The sequence below is a fragment of the Theileria orientalis genome, chromosome 3, assembly GCF_000740895.1.
Source record: "Theileria orientalis strain Shintoku DNA, chromosome 3, complete genome".
Taxonomy (NCBI): Eukaryota; Apicomplexa; class Aconoidasida; order Piroplasmida; family Theileriidae; genus Theileria; species Theileria orientalis.
Genome location: NC_025262.1, coordinates 908,507 through 935,048, shown reverse-complemented (window position 1 = coordinate 935,048; position 26,542 = coordinate 908,507). Strand labels below are relative to the sequence as shown.

The 26,542-nt window shown below is 41.9% G+C and overlaps 15 protein-coding genes across 15 annotated transcripts; 8 read left to right on the top strand and 7 right to left on the bottom strand.

Moving 5' to 3' along the window:
* Positions 1-88: 88 nt before the first annotated feature.
* TOT_030000436 (uncharacterized protein) lies at positions 89-3,499 on the bottom strand (the record flags this gene model as incomplete). Its single annotated transcript, XM_009693179.1, has 3 exons — positions 89-991; positions 1,217-1,564; positions 1,685-3,499. 3 exons carry the CDS (start codon positions 3,497-3,499, stop codon positions 89-91), a joined length of 3,066 nt encoding a protein of 1,021 aa, XP_009691474.1.
* A 718-nt stretch (positions 3,500-4,217) lies between these two features.
* Positions 4,218-5,725, top strand: TOT_030000435 (conserved hypothetical protein; the record flags this gene model as incomplete). The annotated part of the gene is made up of 5 exons (XM_009693178.1): positions 4,218-4,291; positions 4,366-4,513; positions 4,545-4,797; positions 4,875-5,159; positions 5,214-5,725. 5 exons carry the CDS (start codon positions 4,218-4,220, stop codon positions 5,723-5,725), a joined length of 1,272 nt encoding a protein of 423 aa, XP_009691473.1.
* A 324-nt stretch (positions 5,726-6,049) lies between these two features.
* Positions 6,050-6,468, top strand: TOT_030000434 (U6 snRNA-associated sm-like protein; the record flags this gene model as incomplete). Its single annotated transcript, XM_009693177.1, has 3 exons — positions 6,050-6,080; positions 6,184-6,352; positions 6,384-6,468. 3 exons carry the CDS (start codon positions 6,050-6,052, stop codon positions 6,466-6,468), a joined length of 285 nt encoding a protein of 94 aa, XP_009691472.1.
* A 104-nt stretch (positions 6,469-6,572) lies between these two features.
* Positions 6,573-7,403, bottom strand: TOT_030000433 (uncharacterized protein; the record flags this gene model as incomplete). The annotated part of the gene is made up of 2 exons (XM_009693176.1): positions 6,573-7,034; positions 7,065-7,403. 2 exons carry the CDS (start codon positions 7,401-7,403, stop codon positions 6,573-6,575), a joined length of 801 nt encoding a protein of 266 aa, XP_009691471.1.
* A 750-nt stretch (positions 7,404-8,153) lies between these two features.
* On the top strand, positions 8,154-10,072 carry TOT_030000432 (protein disulphide isomerase; the record flags this gene model as incomplete). Its single annotated transcript, XM_009693175.1, has 3 exons — positions 8,154-8,344; positions 8,508-8,706; positions 8,861-10,072. The coding sequence occupies 3 exons, from the start codon at positions 8,154-8,156 to the stop codon at positions 10,070-10,072; spliced, it is 1,602 nt and encodes a 533-aa protein (XP_009691470.1).
* Positions 10,073-10,611: 539 nt separating this feature from the next.
* Positions 10,612-11,495, top strand: TOT_030000431 (dehydrodolichyl diphosphate synthase; the record flags this gene model as incomplete). The annotated part of the gene is made up of 4 exons (XM_009693174.1): positions 10,612-10,746; positions 10,957-11,099; positions 11,170-11,286; positions 11,399-11,495. The coding sequence occupies 4 exons, from the start codon at positions 10,612-10,614 to the stop codon at positions 11,493-11,495; spliced, it is 492 nt and encodes a 163-aa protein (XP_009691469.1).
* Positions 11,496-11,836: 341 nt separating this feature from the next.
* Positions 11,837-12,964, bottom strand: TOT_030000430 (uncharacterized protein; the record flags this gene model as incomplete). Its single annotated transcript, XM_009693173.1, has 7 exons — positions 11,837-12,133; positions 12,165-12,304; positions 12,335-12,465; positions 12,523-12,615; positions 12,648-12,694; positions 12,725-12,819; positions 12,862-12,964. 7 exons carry the CDS (start codon positions 12,962-12,964, stop codon positions 11,837-11,839), a joined length of 906 nt encoding a protein of 301 aa, XP_009691468.1.
* Positions 12,965-13,157: 193 nt separating this feature from the next.
* TOT_030000429 (DNA primase large subunit) lies at positions 13,158-15,697 on the top strand (the record flags this gene model as incomplete). The annotated part of the gene is made up of 13 exons (XM_009693172.1): positions 13,158-13,314; positions 13,359-13,448; positions 13,479-13,620; positions 13,698-13,857; positions 13,888-14,084; positions 14,335-14,518; positions 14,549-14,601; positions 14,652-14,706; positions 14,831-14,853; positions 15,008-15,101; positions 15,248-15,338; positions 15,422-15,517; positions 15,570-15,697. 13 exons carry the CDS (start codon positions 13,158-13,160, stop codon positions 15,695-15,697), a joined length of 1,470 nt encoding a protein of 489 aa, XP_009691467.1.
* Positions 15,698-15,890: 193 nt separating this feature from the next.
* Positions 15,891-17,057, bottom strand: TOT_030000428 (nucleotide binding protein 2; the record flags this gene model as incomplete). The annotated part of the gene is made up of 3 exons (XM_009693171.1): positions 15,891-16,152; positions 16,184-16,787; positions 16,829-17,057. The coding sequence occupies 3 exons, from the start codon at positions 17,055-17,057 to the stop codon at positions 15,891-15,893; spliced, it is 1,095 nt and encodes a 364-aa protein (XP_009691466.1).
* Positions 17,058-17,506: 449 nt separating this feature from the next.
* On the top strand, positions 17,507-19,658 carry TOT_030000427 (phosphatidylinositol-4-phosphate 5-kinase; the record flags this gene model as incomplete). Its single annotated transcript, XM_009693170.1, has 7 exons — positions 17,507-17,600; positions 17,704-17,918; positions 18,009-18,093; positions 18,149-18,251; positions 18,310-18,396; positions 18,470-18,886; positions 19,214-19,658. The coding sequence occupies 7 exons, from the start codon at positions 17,507-17,509 to the stop codon at positions 19,656-19,658; spliced, it is 1,446 nt and encodes a 481-aa protein (XP_009691465.1).
* Positions 19,659-19,920: 262 nt separating this feature from the next.
* TOT_030000426 (40S ribosomal protein S28) lies at positions 19,921-20,124 on the bottom strand (the record flags this gene model as incomplete). Its single annotated transcript, XM_009693169.1, has 1 exon — positions 19,921-20,124. The coding sequence occupies one exon, from the start codon at positions 20,122-20,124 to the stop codon at positions 19,921-19,923; it is 204 nt and encodes a 67-aa protein (XP_009691464.1).
* A 423-nt stretch (positions 20,125-20,547) lies between these two features.
* Positions 20,548-21,333, bottom strand: TOT_030000425 (U3 small nucleolar ribonucleoprotein/40S ribosomal protein S4-like; the record flags this gene model as incomplete). The annotated part of the gene is made up of 4 exons (XM_009693168.1): positions 20,548-20,702; positions 20,793-20,947; positions 20,990-21,097; positions 21,200-21,333. The coding sequence occupies 4 exons, from the start codon at positions 21,331-21,333 to the stop codon at positions 20,548-20,550; spliced, it is 552 nt and encodes a 183-aa protein (XP_009691463.1).
* A 159-nt stretch (positions 21,334-21,492) lies between these two features.
* Positions 21,493-22,895, bottom strand: TOT_030000424 (uncharacterized protein; the record flags this gene model as incomplete). Its single annotated transcript, XM_009693167.1, has 4 exons — positions 21,493-22,040; positions 22,072-22,258; positions 22,289-22,619; positions 22,762-22,895. 4 exons carry the CDS (start codon positions 22,893-22,895, stop codon positions 21,493-21,495), a joined length of 1,200 nt encoding a protein of 399 aa, XP_009691462.1.
* Positions 22,896-23,073: 178 nt separating this feature from the next.
* TOT_030000423 (mitochondrial carrier protein) lies at positions 23,074-24,489 on the top strand (the record flags this gene model as incomplete). Its single annotated transcript, XM_009693166.1, has 7 exons — positions 23,074-23,086; positions 23,168-23,443; positions 23,527-23,611; positions 23,673-23,872; positions 23,955-24,041; positions 24,105-24,181; positions 24,298-24,489. 7 exons carry the CDS (start codon positions 23,074-23,076, stop codon positions 24,487-24,489), a joined length of 930 nt encoding a protein of 309 aa, XP_009691461.1.
* A 170-nt stretch (positions 24,490-24,659) lies between these two features.
* On the top strand, positions 24,660-26,460 carry TOT_030000422 (replication factor; the record flags this gene model as incomplete). Its single annotated transcript, XM_009693165.1, has 11 exons — positions 24,660-24,794; positions 24,875-24,981; positions 25,011-25,134; positions 25,158-25,313; positions 25,418-25,519; positions 25,583-25,648; positions 25,717-25,788; positions 25,878-25,935; positions 26,011-26,075; positions 26,321-26,379; positions 26,409-26,460. The coding sequence occupies 11 exons, from the start codon at positions 24,660-24,662 to the stop codon at positions 26,458-26,460; spliced, it is 996 nt and encodes a 331-aa protein (XP_009691460.1).
* Positions 26,461-26,542: the final 82 nt, after the last annotated feature.

The window sequence follows — 26,542 nt, the reverse complement described above, 5'->3', positions numbered from 1 at the left end:
CCCTGGTTATTATATGATTATGCTCAACCGCGTACACACATAAATAAATTTACACACATAAATAAATGTACACACACATAAATAAATTCTATAGTACATTTATTTTTTCGGGCCACCTTTCCAGTGCAATGCTCCTGTAGTTCTTGCCCATACTGACGCTGCCGCCCTCGCTCAGATTCCCCTCACTGCAGAGTGTGCTTTCAGCGTTCGGGGAAGCAGAGTTCAGGTGCTTCCGGTGCCACAGCTCCTCGGCCAGGTGCGGCGCGAACGGACTTAGCATGACTAGGAAAGTGTCCAGGACTCTGGACCTCAGCCTGCCCTCCTGACGCCACTTTTGCATCCTTTTTAGGAAACTGAAGAACTCTGATATTTTATTCAGCTTCACGTGCTCTATGTCCCGCGTTACGTTGTCTATGAACCTGTTCACTTCCAGCGCCACCTCCCTGTCGACCATTGAATCAACGGCTGCCTCATTGCTTGTTCTGACTCCACCACTACTGTACATTGCGTTTGTTTGTTTACTTGTGGAATCGGCAGCCGAATCATCGTCAAATCGATGTTCAGGGACTCCTTCGCCTCCGCTGAGGGCGTTAGCCACTTCACCGTCGGGACGAACACTCATGTTTGCACTGATTTTACCGTACCCGTTTTCCCTCAGGCACTCGGTATAGAAACTATGTATCGACCTCAGCAGTCTGTACACTCCGTTTATCGACTCTGTCGACCACACCTTGTCCTTCTCTATTGGTCCTAGAAACAGCAGGTGCAGCCTCAGCGTGTCGCTTCCGTACCTTTTTATTATCTCCTCCGGGTTTATCACGTTTCCTCGTGACTTAGACATCTTCTTCATCCTCACCTTCACTTCCACGCTTCTATCACCTTTCAACACGTACTTATTTTTATACTTCATCACCATTCCTGGCGGCACTTCCACTTGTTCCTCTTCCACGACTTCACCATAATATCCTGAGGACTCGCCGCATACTGCATTCTGTTCATTGTTATACATTGTATTGTTACTACTGTTACCATTGTTACTATTGTTACCATTGTTACCATTGTTACTACTGTTGCGATTGTTATACATGCTGCTGATACTATTGTAACCACCGTCAATATTGCTACTACTGCTACTACTGTCAATTTTGTTGCGATTTTTCTTTCTGTTATACTCTAGAATTTCATCTCTAATTTCCCCTTTTAAGCCACAATATACTTCTCTGTCCACGTAGAAACGCACCGTTTTAATGACTCCGTGCAGTATTATCTTCTTAAACGGCTCCGAGACTGGCGAGACCTTGATGTCGTACAGAAACTTGTTCCAGAACCTGCTGTACAGCAGGTGCGACACTGCGTGCTCCACTCCTCCTATGTACAGATCCACTGGCAGCCAGTATGATGCCTTCCTCCTACTAAATATTTCATTTTGGTTGTAGGGGTCCACGAATCTCAGGTAGTGCCAGCTACTTCCCGCCCACTGCGGCATTGTCTCCTTTATTTTTTCATTTAGTACCAGAGGTAGCTTTTCCAGCATCTGCCTCTTAAAATCCATATCTGCCCCTGACTCCCAACCATCATCATATTCGTTGCCTTCTTGTTCCACATCGTGCTCTTCTAATGTGCCTCCATTGGCGTACACACTCTCGCCATCCCTTCTCATGCCCGGGCCTTCCTTTAGTGACACTGGTATTGGCTCTCCCCAGCCTCTGTTTCTACTAAACTCCCAGTCCTTGATATTGAAGTGGAGGTACGGTTTACACCAGTCTGCTTCTTTTAGATCCTTTTCAGCCTCAGATACTCCCGCATCCTCACCTCTACCCTTTGAATCCTCTACATTTATTTTACAATTTATATCCCTGTTTGTGTTTATTAATGAATTTGTCACGTATATTGGCACTTTGCTACTGTTATAGGGGTTCAATGCACTCATACCGCTGTATATTCTCCTTCTGTTACTTTCATCTGCCAGATCCACGTTGCTCATCTTCAAACTTTCCTCCAAGAGTGCTCTAACCTCCTCTTCTTTATCCCTTGAGCAGTAATCGAGTACATTTTCTAGCAGTACTGGCACTTCCACGCTTTCCATGTCGACACACTTACTCACATCATCCACAAACCCATAAAGACATCTTGGACCCTCTCCACTACTGGCTTTTGGGACCAATCCTCCTCCTTCTTCCACCAATAACCTTATTAAATATCCTTGCTTTGGCCCGATCCATTTTTTTTGTAAGTTTTTCAGTTTTTCAGGGTAATCCACTGAGCTCAAGTCATCGTACAGTCTCCTTGCGTAATCGGTTATTTTCAGCTTCCACATCGTCCTCAGCCTCTTGTACACATCGTGATCCCCTCTCACCGACTTCCCGTGTTTTATTTCCTCGTTGGATAGCTCCGACCTCAGTCCTGGGCAGTAATTAACGTACCCCTTGTCCACGTACGCCAGACCCTTCAGAAACATGTTTTGGAATATCCACTGGGTCCACCTGTAGTAGTCAACATCGCTCGTCAGCACCTCTCTTGAGAAATCGAATGAGAATCCCATGCTCTTGAGCTGTTTTCTGAAGTTTCTGACGTTTTCCGACGTCACTTCCTGGGGAGTCTTGTTCACACTTTCCGAATAAATCTCTGTCGGGATTCCAAAACAATCGAAGCCCATGGGATTCAGCACATGATAATTGTTAAGTCTTTTGTATCTCGCCACCACGTCCACTGCTGTGTAGCCTAGCAGGTGTCCTACATGGAGTCCCTTTCCTGACGGGTATGGAATCATGGCCAATATATAGTATTTCTGTCTATTCTCTTGACCCTCAATATCATTTAAGTCTTCTTTGTCGTCTTTGGCCACTATATGGTTTGTTATTGAGTCATCGTGTGCCCTCCCATGGTTCCCACTCAAAAATTGGCTTGAATATCTCGATCCCGAGCTTAGACTAGCATAATCACACACTTTCTCATCTTCATTTGATGTCCTGTAATCGATTCCATCAAAATTCTGAAAATGTGTAAGTGAATCATCATTGATACGGCCGTCAGGATTCCAATCCCTATAAACAACGGATTTATGCTTAAATCTCCCTTGTTTAGCCTCGCACGGCTGGGATTCTTCTACTTCATGGATAGATACATCAATTTCCTCCGTGGAGAACAGGTTTGTTTCATCCCAGAACTTTTGCCACTTAGTTTCGTATCGAGGAAAATTATATTCAAAATCCTGGTAATTTTCCTCGATTTCTTGAAGTAGCCTTAATTTCACTGGCCTTTTAGTGTCAATTAATTTTTTTGACTCAAAATCCTCTCTATAGGCACGATATGTGTGCAAAAAACTCAGGTTCCTTCTGCATTGGCGCAACAGATCAAATGAATTAGAGTTGACAAGTTCTGAGGAAAATATTTTCAGTGATTTTTTAGATCGTATTGACGTTGATACCAATATTCCACATTTAAATAGCAGAATCCAAGTGTAAATCAAGATAGCGCCCCTAACGTAAACCAATATCATGGTGGAATCTCAAAAAATTAGAGACAAAATAGCTAAAATACCACCAAAAATCGTAATAAGATCATCCATTTTTGTTAAAATTGAAAATTCAACTCCTAAATCATCACAGAAAGTAAAATTAGATAACTTAGTTTTATAAATTAAAATTGTTTAAAAAGCATTTAACACTACACATTTTTACACTAATACATAAAATACCTTTTTTTTTGACTAATTTATTTAGATCGACAATCTATGTAAATTATTTCAGTCTAATGTTTAATATTTTTTGTATTACAGTGTGGACGAATTTTACACTGTCATGACTTGATACTTGTCACCAATTTTACTTTATTTGCAGACTTAGGATCTGTATACTATTAAATATTGACAAAGTATCATAGCAAATATTGTTTTTTGGTTGCACATAAATACTGTGTGTATATTTGGAGTCTATGTTTAAAAAAGCCTATTTTGATATCGCACTCAAGTAACATAATAAAGTACCTATCAGTCTGCACATTATTTTTTATCTTTTAAATAGATAAAGCTGATGACATTGGCTTCCCCAAATGTCTGTAAAATATAAATACATTAATATAAAAATTATTAATGTCAGATAACTGAAACAAGTTGCCTATAAATTCCATGTCGATAAATTATGCCTTTTGAGGTTTAAAATCAAAGGGTTAGCGTGGAAATCAAACACACATAAAAGATACACCATAAACTTGAACCTATGAATTTTTTCAACGAACCACATGATGTTCAAGTTATTCTAGGACTCACTTTAGTTGGAATTCCAGATAGCTGGTATTGAATTTATTTTAACACTTATCTTCACCTTAAGGATAATTAGTTTAAGAATCATTTATATTTCTATTTAGGGACGAGATCACCCTAGTAGGATTCGTTAAAAGCTACAGTTATGCGTTCGGACCTAATGAAGTTTGTATAATTTCGACCTTTTTAGAAGATCCAAACAACGGAATAAGACGAGCACATATAACTTGCAGCAATTTGTATTCAAAACAGGTAAATGACCCTCCGACAAATAGTGATTTAGAAACTGCTTAAAATTCGATTAATACCAGTAATAGTTGGCTACGAAGAAAAATTTTGCCAAATAATCACCATACGACCTTATTGTTTTTGGATAAAACTTAGTTGTGATTCTGTTCCTATCCCTTATATGCTACCCAAGTATGGTTCAAAGGACATTTCGTACGAGTCTATTGAAGCGAAAATGCTTCTCCATGAGAATAATATTCATCCTTCAATTGTCGCTTGCCTTATGGAATACAATCTAATTCCCAAAGGTTTAACAAATTAACATATTTAACTAGTTAAACAGGTCCTTCACTATATTTAATTCAATAATTCAATATGGAATTAGACGGTTCTTTCTGGTGTGCTTCCGATGCAATAGCAACCTGGATGGATGCAAAAGATCAAGATAAGAAGCTATTTAACTGTTTAGAAACATTGTTTGGAAAGGTACAAGACGCTGCATCTAATTTTGAACCATATCCCTACAATATCAACGACGAGTCAGTGTACTCGTCAAACTGGAACCAAGTTTTGTTAAATCCGAATTCGCATGGTCAAACTCAAGTTTCGTGGCCTTGGGAAGCAGATGCCAATTCTGGAGGAATGACTCCAGAACCTAGGCCCAAGCAAGGTAAAGAAACATATCTAACCCGCACTCGGAAGCACACACACAAAAAATATTCAGGCAGGAAAAACGGAACTAAAAAGATTGGATGTATAAGATATGAGGCTAACAGGAAAAGATGGGTTGTAGATATGTCCATAGAGGGGAGAAGGCTTCAAAAGTGCTTCCACGAGACCTTCTTCGGCCTACAGGGCGGCCTTGCTGAGGCCCTCAGATGGCGTTTCGACTTCTTGTTAACTTCCAAAACACCGATCTCTTCACAGTCCGAACTAAAGTGCATTTCCGACGTATTCGACAAGATTATGCTACTCAATATGCTTGAAAGCGACAAATATCGACTGATTGACACTTTGAGAAATCCTCATGAGCGATTCTCCGATGTTTGCCAGCTGGAGGAGCTGAACGAGTTCATAGACAAGAAGCTCCAGAAGCTGCAAACCAATGACTTCCAAGATACTGAAAGCATAAACAGCGAATACGCGGAACAGAACGAAACTGAGGATCGGGAGGAATTCTTGAGCAAAAGAGGTCTTCGACAAAAGAGAAAAGTCTGGAAAGCGAGTGTTAGATAGTCAATGATCGCGCAGTAGTTGCAGTTGTGGAGTATTGACTTCAATTGTCAAAAGATAAACGTTTGAGCCACAGACTTACACATTTTGTGGAGTAAGGCTTACTATATAGGACACACACACAAAGGACAACGAAGGTTGTCATAAAAATCGTAATAATTTAGTACTATAGGCTAATACACAATTACTGTACGTAGTGATCTATGCACCATTATATTCTGGGTAGCCTTCCAAAAACCTTCATTGTCTGGCAACACCTCTTGTTTTATAATATTAATTGCACTGTTACTTCTTAAAACAGAAGACATGTTGATTTGAAGTAACAATATGGCCCCTATTTTGGAGCAGTACATCGAAAGTGAGAATCCTAGCCCATATCTTGAATACATTCAGTACATATGAGACTAAGTACCTACAACCGAGTTAAAATTTATTTTTATTTTTTTGACACCCTTTTATAGGTAACGTGTTTGTTATATCAGTGGACGGACGAGTTTTTGTTGGAGTGTTGAAGGGATTCGACCAGCTCACCAACCTTGTTCTATATAACTGCTTGGAACGAGTATATCACCCCGAGGCGCCAGTAGAGGAGCTAGAACTGGGAGTGTATATATTAAGAGGCGATAACGTGTAAGTTGACAGACTCAGCAGCGAATTTTAGAGTACTCGTCGGAGAGGTTGATTTGGATATCGACAGGAGTATGGCCGGCATAGAGGCCATACCGCTTAAGCCAGTAGTGTACTGACAAAAACTCGGACACGGCACGTTAAACTGAAACTAAAACCCATAGATACCATAGCTTTTAGCAGCAACCATGTAATTTATTATCGTATGTGTACATCGATAAGGTCACATTAGTCTGACCGGCTCAACGTTGAAGAAGCAATTTACTACATATTTTATTCCACTCTTCGGAGTGGTGCCAGCATGGATCAGTCTGTGGTCCATCTCGCCATCGCTGGTTAAGTTTTCCCAGAACACCGCACTGTTGGCAATGGGCTTGATAGATATCCCAATTCTAGGGAATACGGTCTCTCCCCCGTCAGTATCTAAGCAGGATCGGATATCTGGTAGGAACGTACCGTTAAGATAAAGGAGGATGGTGTGCGATCGGAATCCGCCGTCGTGGTGCTGCTTGAAGTAATCGCCGGGGCCGTACTTGACCATTACGAGTTTTTCCAAGTGACTGACGTCAATGCCGGCGACCAGTGCGACTCGCCTCTCTATCTTGCTGATTATCTCGTCCTCGAAGTGCTCGAAAATAACGCTGAGGCTTTTCCTAGTCTTGCTCACAGTCGTGGTGTACGTGTCCTGAATGTAAAGTGAATTGGCCGGACTTACAGGGTGAGAGTCGGTTAGTCCTTTTGAGGTCTGGCTGCTGACCCACCTGCTCCCGTCGACCGCGATGAGATGATCTATCCACTCGTCCTCAAGAATATTTAAAATCAGAGAGACATAGGGGTCGATGCTTATGTAAAACTTCTCCAGTCGTCTTTCTGAGTTTTTACCCTCGATAATCAGACTACTTCTCCGTACACACTTAATGTCGTAGCCATCCTCGGACTCGGTGACCACCTTGTCCACATTCCCGAAGGATTCGAAAGTACAGTCACACTCCACTAGCTTGGTTTCTTTGAATTCTGTGAAGCTATCCGATTTATCGTTTGTGTCATCAGACATTTTAAGTGGGCATATCGCCAGTCATGAAATACATAATTCAAAAGTAAGAAACAAATTATATGTATACAAAATTATTATTGGAACTACAAAAAACACATATAAATTAATTATAATGAGAACATGGTTAAATATGGCGAGTATGAGTGACCGATACGAGATAGACAGAATTGGTGCGAACTGAGTTATAAGATCGAGAGAAAGACGATAAGAATACTACAGTACTCAAAATTATAATAAAATAAAAAATAAAGAGGGCAAAGTCCGATAGAATCCAGACATACTTAAAAAATGTGCAAAGTTGAAGAAATACAAAAGATAAATAATCAATAAACACCAAATAATTCACACATCATTAATAAAATGACCACAATCAATTAAGTGTGATTAATGTATGAGTTGTGGATGCTCTGGGATGGTTCAGATAAATGAAGTGAAAGATTAAGACCACAAGTGATTCTGAGACAATTAGGGAAAAAACCAATAAGAAAAATACTTTAAACTAAATAAAGTAACAATATGTATAGATAAGAGTTTGAATTGGACAAATGTGTAGGTAAAATAAGACAAACAAATTTATTTTAGTGGAATCCTCTGCTCGATCCCCATAAAGGGTACCAGGCGTACAACAGGCTCGATTTAGAACATTTATGTCTTACCAAAAAAACACACTTTTTATTAATCTTATAGATACTTATTTTAAATATTTTTGAATAAATTTATATTGTAAATTGGTTATGGACTTAAGCTAAAATGAGACGTAACTTTATGTGCAAGACTCTTTTTTTATATTCACTTTTTAGCCTGACCAATTTAGTAAATTATTCAAAGATTTATTGTGATGCCAAAGCAGAACAAGATCACGTTAAGGCATTGACTGATGAGACTTTTGATAAATTTATAAGCCAACATAAGTTGGTGATGGTAAAATTTTACGCAGACTGGTAAGTGTTTCAAAATTTGATACATCAATTAAAATTAATTATTGATTATATATTTAACGACAACTGCATCTAGTTAGCACATTCACCTCTGATATAGATGATTATAATTATTATTAATTTATTCATGAAAAATATTTAAAAAATATGCTAATTTAACCTTTAGGTGCGTCCATTGTAAGAGTATGGCCCCCGAATACGCCCAGGCAGCTAAAACACTACACGAAGAGAAGTCGGAAGTAGTGCTCGCAAAAGTGAGAAACGAAGAAGGGCAGAAGTTGATGGAAAAGTACTCAGTGAGAGGATTCCCAACAGTTTACTTCTTCAAAAACGGAACAGAATTGGAATTCAATGGCTCCAGAGACGTAAGTTAAATAGAAAGTGTATAGTAGATATTAGTTGAGATGAATAAGTTTGTAATGTGTCGAAGTAAAGATGTATAATAAAAATGATATAAATAGTAGAAAAACAGTAGTTATAAATCAATTTTTATAACGCAAGATTATAATTTATGTATAGGCCAAGGGGATAGTAGATTGGGTTAAGGAAATGTCGAAGCCAGGAGTGACCTTCCTGGAAGACCCTTCGGCACTGCCAACTGACTATACCTACGTACTGTCGTACACAAACTACACGCTGGCAGACGCAGAGTCGCAGAACGTAAGCGCACTGTACGCAAAGTACCTGAAGGAGTCAGACAAGTACCGAGCATACGCGAAGTTCTATAACCTGGAATCAACACACAAGGACGCATCCTCATGGAATAAGTGGAGAAAGACGAAGGAGTGGGAACACTGGAAGACATTCTCGAAGAAGCAGCCGGAGTGGCACAAAGTAGTGGAGGCACTGGAAAAGAAGGAGGAGGAGTACAAGAACAAGGAGCTGAAGGAGGAGTACGTAGTGTACCACCCAGGAGAGGGGTACACGAGGTTCGAAGGAAGCACGGAGGAGGAGCTGGAAAAATTCCTAGCGGCGGAAACGCTGGACCTCTTCTCAGAAATATACCAGGAAAACTACATGTTCTACCTGTCGTCAGGGCTGGACCTGGGCTGGTTCTGCGGAACCAAGGAGGACTACGAAAAACACAAGGAAGTGTTCAGAAAGGTGGGCAGAGCGCTGAGGCACCAGAGCACGTTCGTGTGGGTGGACTCGGAAAAATTCACAACCATCAAGGAGGTGTTCGTGCTCACAGAGCTGCCAGCACTGGCGTATCAAACGGCCTCAGGACGCTACCTGCTGCAGCCGAACACGCCCTCAGCAGGGAAGACGTACTCGTTCAGCACATTCGAAAAGGTGCTCGAGTTCTACCACGACGTTAAGACGGGCACAGTGCCCAAGTCGGTGCGCAGCGAGGAGGAGCCGAAGGACAACACGGGCCCAGTGAAGGTCGTGGTAGGAAACACGCTCGAGAAGCTGTTCACGGAGAAGAAGAACGTGCTGCTGATGATACACGCGCCGCACTGCCAGCACTGCAAGTCATTCCTGCCAGTCTACGAGGAGTTCGCGACCACGAACAAGGACAACGACTCGCTCATCTTCGCAAGCTTCAACGGGGACGCAAACGAGTCGAGCGTGGACGAAGTTAACTGGGAGGCATTTCCAACGCTCCTCTACTTCAAGGCGGGCGAAAGGGTGCCCGTGAAGTTCTCGGGCGAGAGGACTGCCGAGGGCCTGAGGGAGTTCGTGGTCCAGAACGGCGGACTCGTGCACGACGTCCACACCGAGCTTTAAACGCAATTCGCACAGCCTTAATATGCAGTAATAGTGTACGTTTACGTGACTATTAGGCCAACGTTGCGGGTTCATTCGAGGCGTTGAGGTGGTTCCCTCGACCCCGTTAGCTGATACACACTAGTGTGTAGATATTCAGAGGCCATGTACAGTAATTCGTGTAGAATGGAAATATATAGTACGATTAGACACTGAATATCATTACAGTGGACAGAAGGTAGTGGTAATGGACAGATGGTTGACAAAAGGTAACGATGGTTGGATGGTGTGTAGAAGCTCCATAGGGCAGAACATAGTGTATAATAAAGTATTAGTGGAGTAAATATGTAAATTGTAAAATGGATAAAATTTCATAAGAATGGCCAATGATTCAAAGGAAAGTAAAAGTACCATGAATAAATACATACGATAGGCCGAAAGATACATTTAACATGGAACTTACACCGTAGGTTGATTATGTAGTAAATTTGTGACAAATACAACGAACAAAAACACACAAAGTTGGTTTATACACATAAAAATGTAGATTCCAGAGGTATATGATAAGTGTGGCCAGGCCCATGCTACGGGTCAATCACCTGGCCCTCATCATCGACGGGAACAGAAGATACGCAAAATATATGAGTATTAAGCCTTCTGAAGGACACATGAAAGGATTCCACAAGCTATTAGAGGTATTCGTGTTTAGACAGTGCAAAAAACAAGCGTTTATTTACTTAGATGTTATACACACTAAAATAAAACCAAATTTCTGTGCCTCAAATGGCTGTTAATATGTGAAAACACACTGTTAATTAGAATGGAATTCGTATATATTTTAAGAGTTCACACTTTTGGACGACCAACTAGGCCATTTTGTTTCAATCTGCTAACGTTTGATTCAGATTATTGAGTTCAGTAGTCTTCTAGGGGTAAAGACGGTTACAATATACGGATTCTCGCTACAAAACTTCAATAGGACTCGTGTAGAGATATCTGAGCTACTTAACATGATCGTGGAAATGTCTGGAGAAGGCTCGCAACTAGAGTAATTGGCTAGTTAAACTACTATGGACACATTCACACACTTAATCACTATCTTATTGGCAACGGTTTAGTGGGTTCACAAAAAGGGTTAGGTGCCGAGTCAGATTCTGCGGAGACTTCAGTTTTCTGGGCAAAGATATAAGGAACATTCTGAATAAGATCTCGGAAGACACATCGGAATTTAACAAGTAAGTACAGCACACACTCCGGAGTCACTAGGGTAATATGCATACACACAGCCGTCTAATCGTAAATACTCATTTTAACATAAGGGCGTTTATCTCCAATATGCCATTTCAGGATAACTCTGAATATTTGTGCCTCATACGGAGCCAGGAATGAAATCGCGAACGCGTTGAAAAAAACAAGCTCAACAAGGTTGTTTAGACCACCCTGACAGTGCCTTTTAGCCCACGCGAGTTCTACAAACACTTGTCTGCTGGGGACTGCCAACCCCCGAACATCCTGATCAGAACGTCGGGAGAGTCGAGGCTGTCCGATTTTTTAATTTACCAGGTAGGGAGTTAAACAAACGCACCGTATTCAGTGTTCCGAGTTTACGAGCTTTTACTTCGTAAGGGAGCTGTGGCCGGAGCTGACTTTCAACAGGCTGGTTTACATTCTCATTCACTACTCGGTGTTTGAGCCCGCTTACAGGTTCATCAGCTCCTTCACAAACTTCCACCGCGAACTGACATTTAAGTAGCTAATCTACTGCACAACAGCTTATATAGTACGTTAAGTGATTAGTGGTCTGTCCATGAGACAGCACGGCAAGAAGTCTTCGGGAGGCTTGTACTGAAAGTCAGGTCCTACGAAGGGGTGTTTACCTGGCAGCATACCTAGATTGATGGTCACGCACGCTCCCATGTACAATGAGACTGCCGGGTGGTAGTGTCCGTCGTAAATTTTAAAGTCCAGCCGTGGGTACCTAAGATCGCAGTTAGCTTCGTTGAGCTCGGATAGTGTGAACACAGCGTGCGAGCCACTTACATTTGGCCATTTATTGAAAATTGTGAGTATGAATTCGGGTTGCTGTTTGATGGAGGAATGTTCGAAGGGTCACACAGCATTCCGTCTGAACGGGCATATCAACGTGCGCAGTACCTCTGAGAAATTCGTACAGCTTCAGGTCGTCCCTCGGGTCGTTGAAGTCCGTCGTCGGCTTCTCCAGGCTAATGTAACAGCCGATCACGTCTCCAGTGCCTAAGCTTCAGTTTAAAGAGGACACCGTACCGAATGGAACCGCGTAGGGGTACTTCACTCGCTCGTAGAACGCTTTGCCGTCCACGTCTGAGACTGAGAATCCGTACGTGTTGACCCCGACTGGCATGTCGTACCTCTGGTACCTGCAGGCGTATCCGACCCTAAAAGAATCATTCAGAGGCAAAGTTTGAGTTAAGCGTCTATCCGGGAAGTCTTACCTCGCGTGGCCCTTGATCGTCTGTTTTATCGACGCGTCGTGGCCCACAAATTTTAAGTTTTTATAGTCAGAGTTCATTTTAACTTCATAGTACCTGCGTTGTATTTATTTTAGTAAGTAGATCACCATTTTCCACTAGAAGCACAATGTGTACTGAATACGGAAGTCCAGCCCTAAATATTTACGTCAGCAACCACGGTTACCTTATGGCCAGTGGCTGTCAATCTATCCGAAGACAGTTTAATGTTTTTATCCTTAAACTTATAGGAGAATCTAGGCGTATGCTCATCGTCCACACCTAAAGCCAATTGGTGAGATAACAGGGCAATTCTTCACATACCATTCTTCTTCAGCTTGGAATCCTGCTGAGTATTCGGGATTGCCTTTTTAAACTTGGAAGGCGACGACAGACTTCCAATAGGAGCTTCATCCTCAGCTTTCATGGTATAAATGTACAAATTAGATACTTGGAGGCTGTGACGTTACACATTTACCACATATACTCCAGTTTCAGAATTAATATATAACACCAGCACATTTTAACACATATACACATTTTTAATTATTTGTTATGTGATTCCACCGTTTTATGTCAACAATTGGTGGATAATCTAGTTGTTTGAGTAGCACGTGAGAATGGGTATCTTGCAGGACAGTTCCGAGGATAATCAAATATACCACAACTGTTTCTACAAGGGATTCAAGCACGTTATGTCGTTCTATAACGATGCGCCCTTTTATGGAGAAATTGACCTGCGAAGCATACAGGAAATCGCAGCAAAACGACTCGCTCGTAAGCAAAAATCAAATATTTACACATGAATAACGTTTATACAGTTTTGCAATTCATCGACTCGAGAAGTGAGATTAAAATCAAGTCACACAAGACGAAGGAGTTCGAGCCGCTTAAATATGATCAGAAAACAAGTGAGTTAGTTGAGCTTACACATCACTCAGCCGAGAGGTTGAATGAAATCGAAGATAAGATGCTGGAGTACGGGTTCATGATGCCAGTCGTGCTATACAGCAAGGAAGATCTGTACGAACACGTGACAGTGGCACAAACGGACGTGGTATCGCACTTCATTCTCAGACTGGCGTAAGCACACTAGTTAACACTAGGCGGTATTTAAAATATGGAACTGGCGAATATATGGACAAATATCACGTTCGTAGATTCTGCAGAGATAGAGAAAGGAGCGAATGGTTTATAAAAAACGAATGTAAACTGTTCGATATAAGGCTTGAGAGGCTGAGGAGCGTGAAAATACAGGAGGTGGACGGAGTCGACAAGCTGGAGACGTTCCTGGCAAACCAGGGGGTGAAGTACGACACGGTGAGTTTTACAAAATTTACAAAAAAACAGATAAAAAACCCTAACTTGACTGGAAACTACACGTCGAAGGAAGCCACGGAGTTCAACGACATGGTTAAGTTCAGAACAGATTTCAATACGATCGACAAGGTGTACCTCGTAAGTATCAGAATACAATCAAAATCAATAGGTGCCATTTTATCCAGATGCCTCTCAGCTGGTGAGGATGAGACTAGTATCGCTAAAAGGTAACCACTGGATCCTGAAACAAATGAATTTACGCAGATTCGATGGCATATGTTCCCCCGAGTAGCTTGTTTTCAGTGATATCGTCACTATTCAAGTACGCCACTTTTACTATCGTTACTAACAGTTTTATAACCTATTTATGATATAAAAGTAACGCTAATAATATGACAATATCAATAATAACACGAACATGATAGCACATGTTAACATAATAACACTAACACTAATAATGATAACACCAATTAATAGAGTGTCGTTGCAACAGTCGATTCGCTTCTTAAGTGAGAATCAATCGCTACTGGAGTCGAACGTGTTTAGCGACGAAAGGTTGTCAGGGTTCTTGAAGTTGTTGCCAGGGGCATATTTGGGCAACGACTACTCTAAATTCAACTACAGCGACGAAAATAGGTTGTCACTATCGAACATTAATCAGGTGAGAAAGGTCTTGACTCATCAAGTATAGATTTATAAACTCACATTCCCGCCGTGTATGAGGAGACTCTTTTCAAACTACCTGTAAGTCCACGAGTTACCAAATCTTAGCCACGACTAACACCAATGCGCAGAAGAACACATCATCTGAAGCACTGGGGAAGACAGCAGCTATGGCTATTTTTCAAAGTAAGCGCTGAAGTTTGATAGATATACTCTGTTGGTACGGCTATGGGATGTTAAATATCACCAGATACGATGCCTATATTGTAACGGGTAATACAACTAAGTCGCTGCATTTACTCATTTACAGGGTGCTGGTATGACTCTGGAGGAGTCGACGAATTTGAATAGAACACTATGGCACGACTCGAATAACTTTGAAAAGGAGTGAGCATACACGCAGTAACACACACATTTACAACATGCTTACAAGTTTACAACACACTCATTTACCACACACATGCTTACAACACTAATAAACGTCCAGGCACGCCTATAACATACGACATATGTACGGCAAAGAGGGTCGAAGAGCCAATTACCCACCTTACAGTTGCTCGAAGATAATAAATACTCTCCCAGTAAGTAGTTATGCAATACGGTGTTACTGTATGGCTCATTATCCCAGAATTACCAGAAGTATATCAATAGTATATATGCGTGCGTGTTAGTGTGTAAACAATAACCCCAAAACGCATAATTCATTATATTCATCACTATAATTTAGGGAAATGTGGCTGGCAGTGTACATGGATGCCCGTTTAAAGAGTTGGATGCCAAGAACTTGTATACTTTGTTAAAGGAATTTGGACTACAACGTAAGCATAGTGCTCTACGGATACCTGTTATGATAAAACTGCAGTTAATGATCAGCACACAAATAAACTAATGTTAAACGTAGCAAATCAAATGGACCCAATCATCGACATAAAAAACACACACCAGTATCAACTAGCATGCGTAGAGTATTTTAATCAGACGACGCCTAACGGCTGTGGTAAGAAAAACTAGTCATTAGTAGCCAATGCACCAATAAACAACTAATTTAGCTGACGGCGTTGGCACGCACCCTAACATATTCTTTCAAGCGAGCTTTAAAGCCAGGTTCACCAAGGAGAAGGCGACTGAGGAGGCTGAAAACAAGAGTGAAACAACTGCAGCAGAAGTCGCTGAATGAGCAATCTGCTCAGGCATAGGTGCCAACTGTAACTTATCAACTATTTATTTTGTAAACATACACAACTTGTAAGTGCATTCGTCGTGTTAATGTCTCCATGATATAAGTGTATCTGCCATATAGCTGTATACACCGTGTAAGTGTATTCATAGGGTAAAGGTATACGTGTGGGCATCAGTACGACAATGCACATTCACATTTCTAAAATTGACCTTGCGATGGCCATGAACGGGTTGTTTTCAGCGACAAACGACCCAGACTCGCCGGCCTCGGTGATGGCGGGATCGGAGTCGACCCTGACGTGCCTCCTAATGTTGTACCTGTCGCACACCTCCAGCATCAACCGGGAGTTGCCGGCGCTGCCATCGCCGGGCCTGCGCTCACTGCCGAACTTGTCGAAAAACGAGTTGGCCATGTTCTCCACCAGCATCAGGATCTCGACGCCGAGGTCGTTGCTAAAATTAAACGTTAAAACTGGTAGCTTACCAGAACTGAGCGCTGCGCTTTGCGTCGTCCAGCGCCCTTTTTTGGGGCGTGGTCACCAGTATGCTTCGGACCCTCCTGAACCCTGAGCCGTCCTTCACCAGCGTCTTGAGCGTGTTGACCAGCGTGATGTGCTCGTCGGAGGTGCCCGGCGGCGTGTCTATGACCAGGTAGTCCAGCTCTCCCCAGTTCACGCTGGTCAGGAACTTCTTTATCAGTGCGTCCTTCTTGGCGCCGCGCCAGCTTATGGAGCTCTCGTGGTCGCTCATCAGGTACCCGATCGACATGACGCTGAGGTTGTCGACGTAGACTGGGGTCCAGCCGAGGAGCGACTCGAAGACCTCCTCGCCCGTGGTCCCCGTCATCGAGGGCACTGAGGGGCCCGTGATGTCGACGTCCAGCAGGCCCACCTTCTTGCCGAGGCGGTCCAGCGAGAACGCCAGCTGTGTGGCCACCGTGGACTTGCCGACTCCGCCCTTGCCAGAGGCTACGATTATAATGTTCTCGACGTTCCTCAGGCAGTTTTTGGTCCCAGCATCCTCAGTATTAGGGTTACTGGAGGAGCAGAAGGCCTTATTAGGGCAGCCTTCGCATGAAGCGCTCCGGCCTAAAAATAATTAAAGCGCCATTTTAGTCCGCTTAGCGTACCTGCCTTCTCTGTGCCTGGCCCCGGGCACGATTCGGGAACATCAGAGTCGTCTGAACCGTGATTTATGTGCAAGAAACGTACCAAATTGAGGCGCTTTGGGCTTACAGGCGTACTTTTGAAAGTAATGGTAAGCTGCGATAAATGCGATAATCTTAAAATCGTTTCTATACTCGTAAAGAAAGCCCAAAAACCTGCTCCAGTAGGAAGAGTTGCTATTTTTGTTATCATTCATCTACAATGGCCTTAACTGAAGATTCTTAACAAATTATTTACATTTAAACACGGACAAATGAGGTCAAAGGTCCAATTTATAACAAAGACTATCACTGAAAGTCTAAAAAAGTGATAGTGTGCGATTCAAGAAAGCGGCATGATAAATTGTTAGAAACTAAAACAGAAACTAACAAAAGCATGATATAAATAAAACACAATTTTAAATATAATTAAATCGAAAGAAGGAAACCAAATACTTTGTGGATTGACCTAGATTCAGGATTCAGTATTTTAGTGTGGTAAATTAAATGTGATGTAGTATAATTATACACTGTTTCTCTGAACCCTTTTGTTTTTTCGTCTACAATGTATTTTTAACACCTCGTTACTATTTAAAACAGTATCTTCTACATATAAAAATTTACATTAATCTCGTAGTCATTTAACAATTGTTGTTTTAATAAATGGGTACCCTTTGTTCAAAACCCAGATTCGCAGCGGTTACAAAACCCACAAGCTTTCTCAAATTCACTCCTCCTGAAGAACGGTCACTTGTTGGTAAGAATTTAGCTCATTGATATTCACATACTCTCAAATTTGCTAAAACCACCTTCTTTTTACTGAAACACGCCGACACATACGCATATATAATATTTTTTAGAACAATTTATCCTTGAGAAGGCCGATCATAAATTTGTTTTATCTGCTTTCGGGACCACAGAGCCTAATAAGTGGGATCTTGAAAAATTGTCTAGGGAACTGAAAATACCAGTCAGGCCTCTCGAAAAACTCTTTAGAGCAAACAATCCTGAGGATAGAGTGCGGTTGCCGCCTGTTTTAATCCCTGACGGTACCGTTTACTTTGGGGAATGGAAGGTATGACAATTTATGAAGGATATCGTATTCACACCGAATAGACTCATAGTCACATATAAACTACTTCATAATGTGAATAAAAATGTTTAGAACAATGTTTATGACGGAACTGGCCATTTGTTCTTGGTGAACGGTTCGCAGTACATAGGCGGCTTTTGCAATGGACAATTTGAAGGTAAACTAGCTTAAATTTAACACACACTCATAAAACATGGCTAAAACACGCATAGGACCCGGAGAGATGCTCACGCTAAGTGGAGACCTGTATAAGGGCATGTACTCAGGAGGGAAGAGGCACGGCAAGGGCATACTCCAGTTCAAAAACGGAGATGTGTAAGTGACTTAGGATACATACACATAGTAAACCCATGAAAATAACAAATAAATATAGCTATGATGGATCATGGAGCTACGGTTCTAGACACGGATACGGAGTGGAGAGGTTCAACGACGGAACCGTGTTTATGGGCAACTTTAAGTAAGAATGTAGCCATTAGAATCATAGTTATCGTATGCAAGAGTTAAGGTAAAGGGTTAATAACGCAACTCAGGCACAATAAGCGGTCGGGCCACGGAGAACTGAAAAAGTCGGACGGAACGCATTACGAGGGGCACTTCAACAACAACATGATAACAGGCATCGGAAAGATGCAGTGGCCGCACGGAGAGACGTACACGGGAGGCTTTAGAAACGGCCTGAAACACGGACACGGAACGACGACCTGGAGGAGCGGAGACTTCATCACGCACAAGGGCTACTACCGAGAGGGGAAGATGTCAGGAAACTTTAAGATAGTGAAGAGGGACGGAAGTGTGCAGGAGGCCTTCTACCAGAACGACGAGTTCGTGAGGAACCTCGAGTCCGACGAGAGGAAACCGAGTTATTCGGGAAGGTTCTCATCCAGGTCGTCCCATGCGTTCTCAAGGTCCTCAACGAAGTTGACCAATGACTCCGCTTCGAAGACCCCGTCCTTTGAGCCGGAGGCGCCGGACACTCCCCAGGAGAGTGTCGACACCAGCGTCGAGGCCAAGGGGACTCCGAGGGACAATCAGGAGGGAGTCGCGAGCAAGTTCAACATCGACGCGAACCAGAAGCTCAACTTCGAAAGGTCGACGAGCAAGGATTCCTTCGAGCCAGGCAGCGATGGCAGGAGCAGCCCCGAGCAGTCCCCGAGGTCAGCGCCGAGAACCGCCTCCAAGCCCGGCAGCGAGTACAACGGCAGGACCAACGGCGTCAGGGAGTACGCGGAGAACGAAAGGCCGCACTACGGCAGGCATCCGGGCCAGCAGGGCAGGCCGGGGTATAAGAAGACGGCCTACGGCAGGGTTAACCACAGGGACTCCCACGAGTTCCCGGGCGCACACCCAGTGGAGCACAACGGCCACCCGCCTGCCCACCACTACGCCAACGAACACGGTAACCACAGTAACCACGGCAACCATGGCAATTATGGGAACAATGGCAACCAGATCAGCAACGGTAGCCACCGTAGCCTCAGCAGCCATAGCGACCAGATGAGCAATGGTGGCCATGCCACCAACGGAAACCAGGTTGACCAAGGGAATCAGGACAACCACGGGAACCAGGGCAGCCACCGCAGCCACGAGTTCGAGGCCGACGGCGACGGCGACCACGCCGGGTCCCACGTGCCGTACAGGAAGCCCAGGTTCACTCCTCGCGGGAGGCACACCGCCAGGCCCTTCAGAGCCCGCAGGGGTTCCTCCAGATACACAACCTAACGTAAGTGCTTAACCGACTACAGATGTCATAAACGCCCCTCTAATCTCCTACCCTTGTTTACACCGCTCTTCTATCCACTCTGCTCCGACATCGTAACAGCCCATCCACGAAATAACAATGGCAGGCACTGGTGTATGTCTCTTAAATATCAGATGGTATCTTGTGCAAGTAGCCATGGATATATGTAAACGTTAAAGCCTAAAAGTACGTAGTCGTGTATGGTGTATAGAACTAAATTAAACGCTCAAAGATCGTGCATTTTCACCTCAATCTTCTGGCCTCGCGCTCGGTTTCGAGCAGCGCCAGAATATCGCCCTCGCGAACGGGGCCCTTGACGTTCCTTATGAGAGTACGGCCCTCCCAGCCCGACTCTCCCATGAAGTCGACTCTGACCTGCGTCACTCCTCCGCGACTTCCCGTTCTTCCCAGAATCTTGTTCACCTTCGCCAGCTTAGGCTGCTCCATTTTACTTTATATGTATTGCGTTATGTATATACCTTGAATACTGGGAATTCTAGATTAACTGAGAAACCCAATAGGAAAATGAAGATTTAGCTGTTCTAGTTTAACAGATTATTACGTCAATATATTTGTATGCTCCGATAAAGTTTTTCAATATAACAATGTAAGTAAGAGCTTAAATCCTAGCCGATGGGGAGACGGTATGGAATCAACATGGGGAGGAAGAATCTACCGCTTAGTACACACAAGCGAGCCTCCAAAGACTAACAATAATCAGAAACGTGAATTTATACACATATTAGTGGGTTTGCGAGTGACAGTTTTGGTCAGATGCCAAATGTGTTTTGGGTGATGTATACACTTTCAGTTAAATTGCGATATAAGCCTTAGTAAGCGATACATTTGCAGTTCTAGTGGCCTTCCGTGTTAATTTCCTAGCAGTTCGAAGTCGTCTGTGGTTCCTGTGAATTGGGCTATCTTCTCCCTGATCTTCGATCCTTGTGACCATGTTATGTGGTCCTCCATGTTCCTCGTAACGTGGTACGCTGGATTGTTCACTACGTCCACTCCAACCTTTACATCTAAAATTATATTTGTCAATAGATTTTTTAATTTAATCACTCGTTGTTAACTAACTGGAAACCAATTTCATATATTAGGTATGTGCTTACGTCCTTGTTCAATGAAAGTCACCGCTTGTGTTAAATGTTGGCAGAACTTTCGTGTTACAAGCACGACGGCCAGCCTTCTTCTGCAAAAAACTGACGCCGAGATCCTCTCGCAGACTTCCAAATTCGACTTCGTTGAAATGAGTCCCATTTGATACCTATAAGCACTAATTAGTCTAAAATTTCAACGAGTGACTTACAATTTTTCCAGCAAATCGTCCGTCATCTTAATTCTGAATGGATCGTCCTCGGGAAGCTTCCTCAAGTCGCTAGTCAACTTAGTAATATATCCAACCAGCTTGTTGTACCTAAGTCGCAGTTGATACTAGTTTACATAAAATTAAAATACACACATTAACAAATCCATAATTAAAATTGGTATGGAAACTCAGGAATAGGTAGTTAGTTACTTATGGTAGTCTTCTGGGTTCTGTATCATGTATCTTCGCAATATTTTAGTCTCTCTGTGCGTATCGGCACTCTTCCAGTCAAAAAAGTTTGTTTTCTTGAGCAATTTCTGCTCATGGTACTTGAGTTTCCTCATTTTATCATATATTCAGCGAAAAACTACATACGACTAAAAACGATGAATTTAAAGCGATTTATAAATTAAAACCAAAGAAAATCAAATTAATATTAGCTATTAGCAGTTGTAATATACAAAAATGTTTTGAAATAAAAATATTATGAAATATAAAGTACATCATGGGTAGCCACAGTATCTGCGGTGGAAGGAATCTTGTATCTCCTTATTCATCTCGTTTGTAATCTGATCGTCTCGAATGACGATCTTATCCTCAACATCGTCTTCTGTGGCGCCTTCTATGAGATTACTGGAGTCATAATCCTTGGTTCCCTCCAGCGTCAAGTTAAAGGCCGCTTCAAGCATTTGAGCCCTTCTCTTCACGTTCACGAACTCATTCTTGTTGTACTTAATGAATCTTACTGGTGGTGTGTAGCCCAGTTCCAGCTTCCTTGCTATCAAAAACCTGACCCTTGGGGCCACCAAATCCAAACTCCTTTGGACCTGCTTGGGATCATGCTTCGACAGTATGTTGTAGTAGCAGATCACCGTAGACTTGCTCGTGGGCATCACCACGTGATTTATGCTTATCGAGGCCCCGTTCAGGTATTTATATAAGAATTCCGGGTCGTTACACGTGAATAACTGTTCTATGTGTGTGTGCAACATTGTTCCTATCCTGGCGGCTCTTCTCAGCACGTGCTTCTTAATTGGGTCCACGACGATCCCTAAATAAAAATACTGTCATTCAACACTTACCATTAACATTTGGTATCCTCAGCTTATTTATTTCACTGTTTTGCTTCTTTTCTATTCTTATTTTATTTCTTATTCTCGATACTACTTCATCAAACTTATTCTGTTCCACCAATCTTTTATCAATTAAGTTTGTTTCCTCATTCTCTCCTATGAACTCGATTTGCGATGTGTAATCCCGGGGGCTTTCCTAAATGTGCTATAAATTAGTACTACTCACCTCTAAAGCAGAGTCCTTCAAAAGTGCTTTTGCATCTCTTACTGGATCAACTTTCACTTTATTGGCGTTCAATTTGTTAAAGGGGTCATTTAATTTCGATCTTACTTCCAACTCTTGTAAATATTGCCTCTCTTCGTGTGTCAAATCTTGATACTTGGGATTACTCCTCAAACTTTCAAATTTATCGAATTCGGAGTATTCGTCAGGCTCAACATTAAAATTATATTCACTTACATCCCTTTTTATATTTTTAGTGCCCTCAATAAACTCATTTCTTGTGGTTGAAGAGGAGTTCGGTGTTTCCATATTGTTGCTATTATAGATGCTAAATCTATTAAATTCCAATTCCTCATTTCCTTTATCATTTCTTCTTCTATTGATAAATTTGCTGTTCAAAACTCGTCTAATTTCTCGTGATTCTACAACATATTTGAAATGTGTAAATAAAATTCCACTTACCCTCATCATATGACTCAACGTTAGGCAAATTATTATTTCTTTTATAAAAACGTACATCTTCATTGACATGTACTATGTTTTGAAAATCGTTTAGCCTCGGCTTGGCTGAGGATACCCTAGAAAAACGTCTAATCAGTGAAGTTAACATTTTGATTGTTCCAGTGGCTTCAATTTGAAAATTTTATTAACACATTACTATAACGATTAACCACATTAAATAAATATCAATTTAACAAAATTATTTTAAAATATTTGTCTGTCATCATAGGGCAAAACCTTGTTCAGTATTTTTAGTTAGAATGAATTAATTGTTGTATTATATTATAATGGATCATGTAGGTATGTTTATATTGTATCATAAATAAATTTTCTGAACATTTATGTGATATTTACCACCAATTGCTTATAATTATTGTACAGCGAACGTTGTTTGCGGAGGTATCGCGGGAGTTGTGGCAGATTTATCCTTGTACCCCTTGGATACACTTAAAACAAGATCTCAGGTAAAAAAGGAGATTTTGTTCCCGAATAAACCTGATTTCCTAAAGTATAAAATCGTATACAAACCTTCCAGGAATTTCAGATGTACATCTCTCTATTCCGGCTTAGCTGTGTTAATCGGTGGCGATTTACCATCATCAGCAGCCTTTTATGGGATATATGAGTTAACTAAAGATAAATTACACGCCAATAAAGGTATCATACACACCGTGTTAAGCATACCACAAATATTGAATTATATGCACTTCATGTTCTAAAATTTATTAATTTCATTTTAGATTCTGATAAAAAGGCTGTTTTCCCGCTCCCTATTATTTATTTTCTTGGTTCAACATTTGGACAAATTTCCAGCTTAGTGATCAGGTACTAACACTTCACAAATAATACTAGCACATGGTTAATACAAATAATCACATGTTTATAGGAACCCTTTTGAGGTTGTAAAACAGCAACTACAAGCTGGGTTGTATACTAGAACTGCAGAGGCGTTTTATAATATTCAACGGCTGCAGGGATTCAGGGGCTTTTACGCAGGATTCTTCTCCACACTTATGCGTGAAATACCCTTCGATGGAATTCAGTTTGTATTATGGGAAAAGTTTAGATCCCTAAATTCAGCTTCACGTATGTTAAAGGACAGTATTTGCATTTAATTAGTTACACACATACTCGCTCGACCAGTAAGACAAACACTCATTTTATTCAGAATTGTCCTGCTTTATTGCAGATAAAACAAATATGTCCAGAAGTAGTGGGCATGTAATAGTGTCAGCACTTTGTGGCTCAGTTGCAGGTAAGTGAGCGTGATTAGGATGGTGTAGAGCGTAACACGAATAATGTAATAATGGATTATTAGGAGGAATATCTGGAGCCTTAACCACCCCTTTGGATGTCGCAAAAACACGATTGATGACACAGGGGAAAAATAGATTGGTAAGTGCCAAAATGATTGGACAGAGAACTAGTATTCTTTACCTGGACAACACGCATAGCAATAGATACAGTAGTATTTCGGTAGAATGGAAGCAGAGAATTAACAAACACTGTAGTATAAAAGCACATGGGATTGTCTAACCAAAATCGCAGCAGACGAGGGACCGGGCTCTCTTTTCAAGGGTCTGGGACTGAGAGTGTCCTGGTTAACCATCGGCGGATTCATATTCTTTGCAGTTCTAGAGGCAGGAAAGGTGACAATACGACCTGCAATACTGAGAAGTTACGATTCTAGAAAGTCAGACTAATATGGAGTGATTGCATATACGCGGTATTCATGTATCTGCAGTTGTGGGTGTGGTTCCAACACACTATTCACAATCTTGACCAGGGGAAAATTCCCCCCTAAATAATAGCCATTTTAGATTTTAAATAGCATATTTTTCCATTTTAAAGCACTATTTTGCTGGATTCTACCATGGATAGCAAAATTGACATATGGATAGAGAAGTACCGCCCTAATTCTCTCGATCAGATAATCGGGAACCCCGAGATAACGAAAAGACTACAATTCATTGCAAAGGAGGGTAATATGCCGAATCTTCTGCTATGTGTTAGTGGCAATTAGTTTTTGAATGACTACCCGTGCCGCCTACCATCCACGTTTCTTCTCCCAGTTAATGATTGCCTTAGGGGCCACCAGGAACCGGGAAAACTACATCAGTGTTGTGTTTGGCGAGGGAGATGCTGGGCTTGCAATTTAAAAACGCAGTTATCGAGCTGAATGCCAGCGACGACAGGTACGCCCGCGCAGTTCATTTTCTCTTAGAGGTGTTGAAGTAGTAAGGGAGAGTATAAAAAATTTCGCTAAAAAGTCCCTGGTTTTACCGCCGAACAAGCATAAAATAGTAATTCTGGACGAGGTCGACTCGATGACCGAGGCTGCTCAACAGGTATTTCTCGATGCGTGTGTTAGTGGTTAACGATACAACTTAAGGCTCTGAGGAGGATAATGGAGATATACTCAAACACGACGAGATTTGCGTTGGCCTGCAACCAGTCCACGAAGATAATTGAGCCGATTCAGAGCAGATGTGCAGTAATTAGATACTCGAAACTAAAGGACGACCAGGTATCTTAAGTGCCAATCGCTGTGTATACTCACATTATCTACTAAATACGAATTTCTATTTATTTTGTGGAACGTTTTTAAAACATCTAACATTGGTGCCTTAGATACTGAAGAGACTTGTTGACATTTGTGGCATGGAGAACCTGAATTACACCAACGAGGGCATGGAGGCGCTCCTGTTCTCAGCGGACGGCGACTTAAGGAGAGTAAGTGCACAATGCCGCTGCTAACTCTCATTGGAGTTCAAGGGGCAATTAACCCAAATTTAGGCCGTGAACAACTTACAAATAGTTTCTGCCGGATTTAAAGTTGTTACTAAGGAGAATGTGTTTAAAGTAGGTTTAAAACTGACGTTTGCCCTTTTAGCCGTTCACTTATCTTATTTCGCCTCACTGCATTCTAGGTGTGTGACATTCCATCGCCGGATTTGATACAGAAGATGCTCGGCGACTGTCTTTGTGGAAACTGGAGAAGCGTAAGCCATAATCTACCACTAACACTATGACACAGCCGCTGCTACGGCCAATGTATTGTCGTTCAACCCGTAGTAATTGCAATGTTTAGGCCCATGAAAAGGCAGTGGAGTTGTTAGATTTGGGACACTCGCCCCTTGACATTATAGGTACAGTTCATACCAATAGCTGTTGTTACTATCATTACAGTAATCATCTAATCTTTGTTTTAATTGTTACCGTAGTCACAATTAGAAGTGTGCTTAAAACACTGGATGCCCCTGAACATGTCGTGCTGGAATACATTAAGGTAACGTTTCCAATAGATACCTGCTATTCACAAACACCTATACACCTATTTGTCCATTTACACATCTATACATATATATTTACATAAATTACACCTTAATACGTATACACACACGTTTATATACACACACACATATTTATTTACATACAAAGAATTAGCCATCGTTAACTGCTTATGTTGCTACTACTACTACTAATACTACTACTTATGCTGCTACTACTAATTATGTTAACTGTAACTAATAGAGCGTTGCACTTGCGCACATGGTCATGGTCAACGGACTCACTTCGCAGCTGCAGCTAGAGTAAGTGGATATATTGCCAAGCTCTTCAGGAAGTTGTTGGCGAATTTGTGTAAAATCGCACTGGCACTCAGAACCGCCTAGCGGGCGTATCACGCTATTAAGTTTATAATGTGATGCAGCGTAAACAAGCATTCAAGCACGTAACATAAGTAGCAAATAAGTA